At 38.7% G+C, this 8,910-nt stretch overlaps 1 protein-coding gene across 1 annotated transcript; it reads right to left on the bottom strand.

The window, feature by feature from the left end:
- Nucleotides 1-5,984: 5,984 nt before the first annotated feature.
- On the bottom strand, nucleotides 5,985-8,656 carry LOC110043027 (sushi, von Willebrand factor type A, EGF and pentraxin domain-containing protein 1-like). The gene is made up of 5 exons (XM_020748435.2): nucleotides 8,507-8,656; nucleotides 7,796-8,041; nucleotides 7,425-7,643; nucleotides 6,962-7,162; nucleotides 5,985-6,112 (listed from the first exon to the last, which is right to left on the bottom strand). The coding sequence occupies exons 1-5, from the start codon at nucleotides 8,571-8,573 to the stop codon at nucleotides 6,108-6,110; spliced, it is 738 nt and encodes a 245-aa protein (XP_020604094.2). The 5' UTR covers nucleotides 8,574-8,656; the 3' UTR covers nucleotides 5,985-6,107.
- Nucleotides 8,657-8,910: the final 254 nt, after the last annotated feature.

The raw sequence follows: 8,910 nt of genomic DNA, 5'->3' as shown, positions 1-8,910 counted from the left end.
GCGGACTTATAGGGGTCCTGTGACGTCATAACCAACAAAAAGAGCATAATATTCTATTGCAGAGCGAGCTGAAGGTTATCTATATAATGGAAAATATTTTTATATGTCTTATTAATAATGTTGGTAAGATCGAAGGTTAGCTGGGAAATTTGAAGCTCGCAAATTGCGTACTGTACTGTTTTTACTATTATTGTACTATTGTTACGGCAATTTTGTGTCTTTAGGGGTGCTGAGACTTCAAGTTTTTAATTTTAGATGATTTGACCTCAAAATGATCCTGAATATTATTTTTTATCAAGTTTACTTAAGTTGTAGTATTGTAGCAAATAACTCGGAAAACCGGCATTCAAATTTAAGGTACACTTAAGAATAGACCTTTCCCTCATTCCACTTCAGGGCGTACGAACAATAGCACCAGAGCGAGATTGGGATAGACATTTTCAAACATTTATTGTATTTTTGTTCGCCCTGACCTCGACTTGGCGCTATTGTTTGTTGGAATGCGGGAAAGGTCTATTGGTTCATGCTTTTAGCTGTGCGTATATCGAATTGATGGATGCACACGGGAAGTTTGGAGAGCACGAAAGAAGCGTAAGCGTTGCTCGAGGCGACAGCCGAGAGCAGCTCTAGCTTCTTGAGTGCTCTCCAAACTTCCCAAGTGCACCTTTAACTCGATATCATAATCATCATCATCATCATCATCAACAATCCTTGTTGCCCTGAGTGGGGCATGGGGCCGCGATAACTCGACATACGTACAGCTGAAAGCATGAACCAATTCTTTTATAACGTGGCGACAACAACTTTGGCGCTAAAACATGTTTTATTTGTGATTGATTACAAAGTTCTCAAAATGCACGGTGAAGAAAAGCAAAGGATATTAGGATCCTAACACGCCACAATCAGTTGATAAATGGTTAAGCGAAAACGCTTAACCTGTTTTCTGAAATTGTCAATGAAAAATTCGCTTCTTCGAATTAATCATAATGAAAATGTAGGCAGACAAAGTCAAAAATACTTGATAAAAATGTAGACAAACAAAGAACAAAGGAGACTTTTGTCTGATTGGCTGATTTGTTACCCTGGTACTCAGGCTCTTACTCGGCGCGCGCTGCCGATGGCGTCCGAAAGAGCGATTTCATTGTTGACTTTGCTTCATCGTTTGTTCTAGAGTTTTAGGTAAATGTTGCAGTTTTTTGCTTTGACCTCTTTTTCATAATGGCAGGAAAATGTAGGGCGGGAAAACTCAAACTTCTCACGGCTTACCGTTTTCGCTTTTACTGGCGAGCAACTGTTTCCCTCGTGGCTTTGCAGGTGGAAAAATGTTCCGCAACAAGTGCAAAAAACGCTCTCTAACAGCGCGTATGTAAAGTTTAGAGAAGGAGTAGTGTATAGAAAGTGCTGTGTTAAGTTAATTAACAAGAGTGCAAGGGTGTTATAGTAAAAAAAGGAGTTTGTCATGTCTATTTAATTAATTCAATACATGTATCGATCTGTAAAAACTCACTTTGATTGGCTTCCTTGGAAATCAATGTGATGTTATTGTAGAAATTGCGTTCTCCACTCTGAGTCTTGCTCTGTTTTTATGGGCATTTGCAAGATAGGGAAGTTACATCAGAAATAGCATTGAAATATACGCATAAAGTGAGCTGTTGTACTAACCAATTTCAAGCATCCCTTTAATTTAACTATTAGCTTAATTACAATTATTATTCCATTACTAAATACAATTAGTGCTATTGTGTTTGCAAGCAGAGAAACTCTTTTATGGATAGCACTTAATCTTTCCTTCGTCAGAAAAACAGTTATCACAAAATATTGCTTGCAGGTGCTGTTGTTTCTTTGAAAAATATGTATTTTTTGTTTCCTGTTTTTTTAAGAATGATAAATGGGTGTGATGTAACACAATAATGTTCAAGTCCAGGTTGATAGCTTTATAAAACAGTCATTGTGTGAAAAAAGGTACCACGCCACAAACATCAAAACAGTTCCCACCTCTCAAGAGGTTTGTCTTTCCAATGAATTGAATCATAAAAATTGTAAATTATGTACAAATAAATGTAGTAGACTGTAGTGATGTAATCATGTTTATGTCATTTGTGTTACTTGGTTTGAGAAAAGTGTTACAGCTAGTGGAAGCTCTCAAAAGTGGACACCCCCAAGACCCAAAAAAAGTGTGCCGAACTGGAGCTGTCTGCTTTCAAGAATATTTCTAATAAGGGGCCACTAGGAGTTTAAGGGATGGATAAGGGATGCCCAGCTAACTACAAACATTGTAAATACAAGAAATACTGCAATATTAATGATCTTTTTGTTCTATTACCTTGGGCAATGCTGCAATTATGGCGATAACCGAATACAGTACTGTATACTGCAGTATTAGGACTGACTATTAGAAATAATTAAGAGCAAATCATAATTGCAGCCAACATTAACAGTCTCACTGCAACAAAATGCAGTGATACAATTTACAAATGTTCAAGTATCCATCATAGTCAGACCCAATTCCTTTCGGGTGTCTCCTGATACGAGCGTAAAACAAAGGAAAAGACTAAATCTTACTCCCTCGAGATGCCCAGGGGCCTGTTTCTTGAAAGCCCCAGAAACTTTTCAGGCCTGCAAAGCCATTTTTAATTAATCTGTATCTTAAAACAGAGAGGTGATACGCCCGAAACCTCTTGTATGAAGAGGACCTCTGTTCGAACATGTGAATAAAACAGCTCTGTAATCATGAGGTTTGAGATTTTTGCTACCACTTTCCGGGTGTGAAAACATTTCAGATCCTTCAAGAAATGGGCCTCAGGGCAACCTATGGGAACGCCCAATTACGAGGATGAGTAAATAAACAGCTTGTTTGGGAGTTCAACCAGAGTTTTGTGAAGGCTGTCGTAAATAGAACTGTCTGCTTATAAGAGTGTCCATTAATAATAAGAGAGCTTAAGACAGCTTTCACTGTAAGTAGACTAGCCATGGTGGCCTGATGGTCAGCGCGCTGGACTCCTGATTGAACTATTCAGGTTTGGGCCTTGGCTGGAGTCATTACATTGTGTTCTTGGGTAAGACAGTTTACCAATACTCTTGCAATGCTTCTCTCCGCCCAGGTGTATAAATGGGTGGCGCTGAATTTTAATGCTAGGGGTAACCCTGCAATGGACTGGCAACTCATCCATGCTATGGAAACTGGGGTATGCTCAGGCAGCATGGACCACTTGGCCTGTTGCAGACTTAACTAAGTACTTGCCATCCATTTGAGCTTTTAGCATTTTTTTTGGGATTATTAGTGAGCCATATGAGAAATAAAAGTCACAATATTGTTTTGCAGAGAAAACATTATATAGTATTGAAATGGTTCTTTTCAGGACCACTCATACCACTCTTTTCAGAGCTATGAAAAGAAACAAAAATTGTCAATGCAATCAATGACCTGATGTCAAAAGTAGGAATGGCCATGTAGAAAAATCTTCTGTCTGCGTGATGACAATTGACTAACAAATGTTTATTTTCAAAACTCATTCAATTTTCTGCACCACCTCTGGTTTCCCACATAACTTTGGAGAAGTCAATGCTTAAGGAGAAACTGTTGAGGAAACCTTTATCTTTATTACCTTAGTTTCTTTGTGAAATGAGTTTACATATGTCATGATTAATTTAATTTTGCTGCCACTGCACATACTCTAACATCGCTGCATCTGCAAGAAAACAATGGCAAAAGACGTTTTTCTCACTGTCACAGCCTTTAAACTAGATATAAAGTTATGAATACCGTAAACTTTCTTCAAGTCGTAAGTTTATGTAAGATACTCGAAAATGGTTCGCGACTAACTGATGTCACGCTTTGGTCGAAAGAAGCAAATTTTGGTCGTGGAAGATTCCTCTTCGAGGTGAATTTTGGGCAACCGGAACACCGAAAACATCCTCATTTCTTTACGTTAAACTGTAGCAGACTAACTGTAGTTTCACTAGTTAAAGCCGATTCCCATATCACAAATTAGTTTTTCGCATATTCACAAAAACGCCAGCTTAGGCAAGACGGACGATAAAACAGCGTTGCCAGCGAGTTTCGTGAAATCAAATGTGGGGATATTTTGTTTGATAAGGTTTATAACAACAAGGGTTGGCTGGAGTAAACTTTCGCTCAACTTAAATCAAATGAATGCTTTTCTTCAACAGTATAAAACAATGTCGCTCATTTTAAGAGTTGTAAAACGCGAAGCGTTATAAACTGAATTTCTAGAATCGAATTCCGACCTCAAATCATTCATCCGACTAATAGTAAACAGAAGAACACCGGAAACGGGGTACCAAATTTTGCCAGGGCATAGTGCACACATTAAACAGTCACCCATTAATGGGAATTCACATATCACAAAGAAGTACAAAAGTCTCAGAGGTTTGAAAACAAATTTTAATTTTGAAGTAAAAAGAAATTTCATTTATCGATCACAACATTCACTTCACTTGAAAATGAAATGGTTTAACTCAAATACACAAAGGTACCCAGAATATGAAAAAATAACCTCGTAACAATGCTGGACTCGAATTTAGTGAAGGATTGACGAAAAAAGAATTGGTGAGATTTTCTTGTTTAATCACACTTTGAAATCGAAAATGAGAACAAACATGGTTGCCTCATCTCTGCAAGATGAGACGGAGAAAAATCTAAAATATAAGCTCAAGGAACCAGTAATACGTTTTACTTACCACAGTAGCCATGTTCCTTTTGGTTGGCGTCGAATAAGACCTGTGGTACTCTTCAGAGCACTGCAAAAATGAATCAACCCTTGCTTTGCTTCATCTTTGTCCCAAGGAAATCGCCATCTTTGTCGGTGACATGTGTGCACGAAAAGCGGTTTATCGACACTAAAATTACCACAAGCGAAATGAAACGGGCAATTTTCTCTTCACTTGGAATTGCTTTTCACGCTAACATGCCTTACATGACTTACTGAGGACCTATTAAAGAATGATTCTCCTTCGAAAGTTCGGTTGTCAAATTCGGCAGCACCGAAAACCGCGTGTTCAAGCAAAAGTGCGAAAACCAGGTGAAAACAAGAAAACTTTCATACTTTTTCGGGCATGCGCAGACAAAAGTCCCCTTTGTTCAAACAAAGTCAAAATGCTCACGTTTAAGTAAACATCTTCGCTTAACAAAAGTTAAAAGCTCGAAGTAGAGTTTGGATTGTTCAGAATAATCTTCACATTGCCAAAACTTAAACAAAAGGAACTTGCACTAAAGTCGAGGGAAATTTTGCAGCTAAATTGAAACTGCACAGGTCACCTTATATACGCACGGCCGTGAGGTACATAGAGATTTCGTTCATGATGCCTCAATAGACTCTTTGCAGGATCCGGTCACATGGTACGGAATAAATTATGTTGGGACGCAAGTTACACAGTGGGACTTTCAAAACAAAGGAAAGTCGGGCTGGACTGGTGCGAGTTCCTTTGTTTTGGAAGTCCCACTGTGTAGCTTACGTCCCAGCATAATTTATTCCGTACCATGTGACCGGATCGTGCAAAGGGCCTATAGGAATTAGATAGGACTAGCGCCCGCCTTATGTTATAAATGTTGATTTCACTTCTAAACGAACGTAGTAATTACACGTAATGATGACTACTGAAATAATTGCCAATCTTATCTGCATAACCTTTCAACACTCAAATGACTTGAATTCGTCTTCGATAGTACTCCATCAGTCACAACTGTCATCATAATAATATTGGGCCACAACAACTCTAAGATACTCTCCAATTTATTCCAATTACCAGGGGTTTTAACAAAGTTAAACTTGCAATGCAAAGCGAGGAAGCGCCGTGTTTCGAGATGCTGGATCAGACTAGTGCAGAAGGTTTCTGGCGACTTTTCAAAGATTCCCAAACACTTTACTTTTCATAAATTTATTAAATTATCTAATGAGAGTCTTTGCATGGAATGGTTGTGTGTGACGACTAACACGGTAACAAACAAATTCAAAGGAGACCTCTCAGAGCAAAGGACATTTATTTCTGTCGCAAGTACATCAAATTATATTCTAGAATCGATGCAGTAGATTCTTGCAACGTCCAGTTTCACGAGTTGTGCTTCAACGTGCTTCTGAGCTGATACTTCAAACTGCAACAAAGCAAAAAAAGAAGACAAAACGCCTTAGAATTGAGTTATGATATGTTGTTTTTGAGAGCGGGAACTGAGCAAAAGTTTGATATACTACAGTATCTCAGTTCTGACCTTAGTAAAAGCAAGTTTGGATACGACGCCTTTAATTATTAATGGAGGCTTATGGATTTGAGTGCCTCAAGCTAGTCTCCTCTTGCAGTCCCAACTGGCGGTCGTCTACATCTTTTCTAACAACATTTGCCCAATTCTGCTAACTTTTGTAAGAGACTTTTAAAATATTGCCAGTTAATTCAGCTCCCAAGAAGACTTAACGATGGAAGACTTAAAAAATTGCGAATTAGGGAAACGTCAACTACGCGCGCTTTAATGGCTTTCTTCGCTATGTTTCCTACAAAAACTTATAAAAAGCGCTACAGACGTTTTCGCTCAAAAGAAGTTACTTGGACGATTACTCTCTGAATTGTACTCCACTAGGTCCAATTACAATTACTAATAATAAATAATGGTAATAGGATTGAGTGAAGTCCAATTCGGGCTGTAATCATGCGAGTGATTAACAAAATCAGACGACCGCGAAGCGGGAGTCCGATTTGTTAATCACGAGGACGATTACAGACTGAATTGGACGACGCGATGTCCTATTACCAATTAATCAAAACTATGACAAAATTCGAGAAACGAACAAACCATAGATTAAACGTCGTTATGAATGCTGAAAAACGTAGCAGTTTACTCATCATAGTGCACCGCAACAGCGCGCGAAAAATGACGCGTACTTTCCAATTACAAGCATGACGAATACACCGTCCAATTGATGCTCAAATCGGGCTGCTGATATTGCAATACCTGAGGAGCCAGCAAAGGCTTCTACGTTATCCGCTTTGCATTGTTCCTCCGGCAGACAGAAGAATGGAGGGACCAGAGGAGAGGTCAACAAGGAAATGTAATTCGTCTTTATGACGGCTTGGACGTCAGGATCATTTACATCACCATCAAAGAAAAAGTAGGGATATCCATACTCTTTAATGTAAGACTGGTTTGCGGTGTCTGAAAAAGCCAAAACATAATTAGTTGTGTTTCACTCCGGCCAAGTCAAGCCAAATATAATATGATTGAATGTTTTATTAAATTGAGGAAAACGTGAATGAAGCTTTAAGCGGAAAAAAAAAATCTCCATCGTCCGGTAGAACAATAGTATCTAACGCTTGGTAATTTAGCCGTTTCAATCCAACGATTTTACAGTGAATGTCATTTTTTTTTTTCAGTATACCTTTACTAACGGTGATGAGTAGTAATAATATTTGCTTACTTGAGCAGTCAGGCCATGGAAGCTGTTTCGAGTACGGGAATGGCGGAGGCAAGGCATAGAATTGCCATTGTCCGGATGAACAAAAATACAGCATAGGAGGATTGAATACAAAGTCGGACCCATTCTTGCACATCGCAGCACAGATATAAGCCACGCCATCCGTCTTGTAACAAGCTAATGCTCCGTTCTTAGGGGGTGCGTACAGTGGGCAAATTTTGCCTGGAAATAAAAAGAAGAAACCATGTTAGCAATTTGTAACAACATCATTACGAAAGTTTGATTATGCAACACTTCTCATGACAAGTGTTGATGAAGACTTAACATATGAGCATATCAGCGCGGCGCTTGGAATGAGCTAGCTCCGTACTTACGTTTCAAGGTTATTCGAAAGCTGCAGGTTGCTTCGTTTCCAGACGCATCTATGGCCACATATAGCACTTCATACGAGCCAGGAACAGCGAAAAGGGCTCCAGACTGCCTGTTGGAACTTACTGATGGCGACACGCCTGAATTGTCCGTGATTGTAGGCTCCTGCCATTCAACGCTGTGTTCAGGTGTTGTAACATCATCTATTGCTATGTCACTTGGACAGTACGTGAACACAGGTGGCTCCTGGTCTAAACCAAGAAATTTGGCATAGTAATAGAGTGCACAGTAAGTATTGAGCACATGAATTGGATACGTACGAAAAAAACTCTACCCTTAATACGCCATTTCCGAGTTATCTTGTGCCTCTGTTTCAAAACGAGTCTTCGTGCAAAACCTTTCATATGAAACTGGTTTGATTTGCATGAAAATAAACATGTAGGTGGAACCCATTTTCACTTATATGAATGGTTTTGCACGAAGACTCGTTTTAACACAGAGACCAAAGGCAAGTTGGAAGTGGCCTATTAAACTTTACCTTGGGCTAGGGTACTTTTTTGGCGTGGTCTAAATTAAAGTTTTTTTTTTCACAGGCTTCAACTTAATCTGAATATAGGTCTGGCACATGAGTGTGTTGTCTTAGGTTTTCTTACTGATCATGGTAAACTCCTATTGTTAGTCCAATAAAGCTAAAAGGTACAATCTGATTCTCTTACCTAGTATTGCAGCGCGAGTCGCAAATGTGATGAGAAAAATTGTTAAAATCAGACTTTGCCGAATCATCTTGTATAGCTGTTATGGCTCAGGGAAAGTCAAGAACGCTTTGAATGAAAATCATATCTATCGATCTTTTGGTCAAGTCAGTAGTTTACCAGCTGTTCTTATTTGTAATTGTGACAGGTGTATTACGAAATTATCTCCAGTGAAGTAAAGGAAATTTATTGTTAAAACCCATTAAAAATGTAAGAAAGAAAGATTCATTAGTGTATTTGTAAATCAGATACGAAATTTCTCTAGCTTACTTTTGCTTTTTGATTTTCTCAACGCAAATAGGTCGCATCGTTAAAATTACTGGAAGGCAAAACATTTATGCAGGGTGTTATTATGTTAGTTTGCGTTG

This window comes from Orbicella faveolata, unplaced genomic scaffold (genome assembly GCF_042242905.1).
Source record: "Orbicella faveolata isolate gen_17 unplaced genomic scaffold, um_ofav_v1 contig_35, whole genome shotgun sequence".
Lineage (NCBI taxonomy): Eukaryota > Metazoa > Cnidaria > Anthozoa > Scleractinia > Merulinidae > Orbicella > Orbicella faveolata.
Note: the sequence above shows the minus strand (reverse complement) of the source record. Positions and strands in the feature narration are given on the sequence as shown.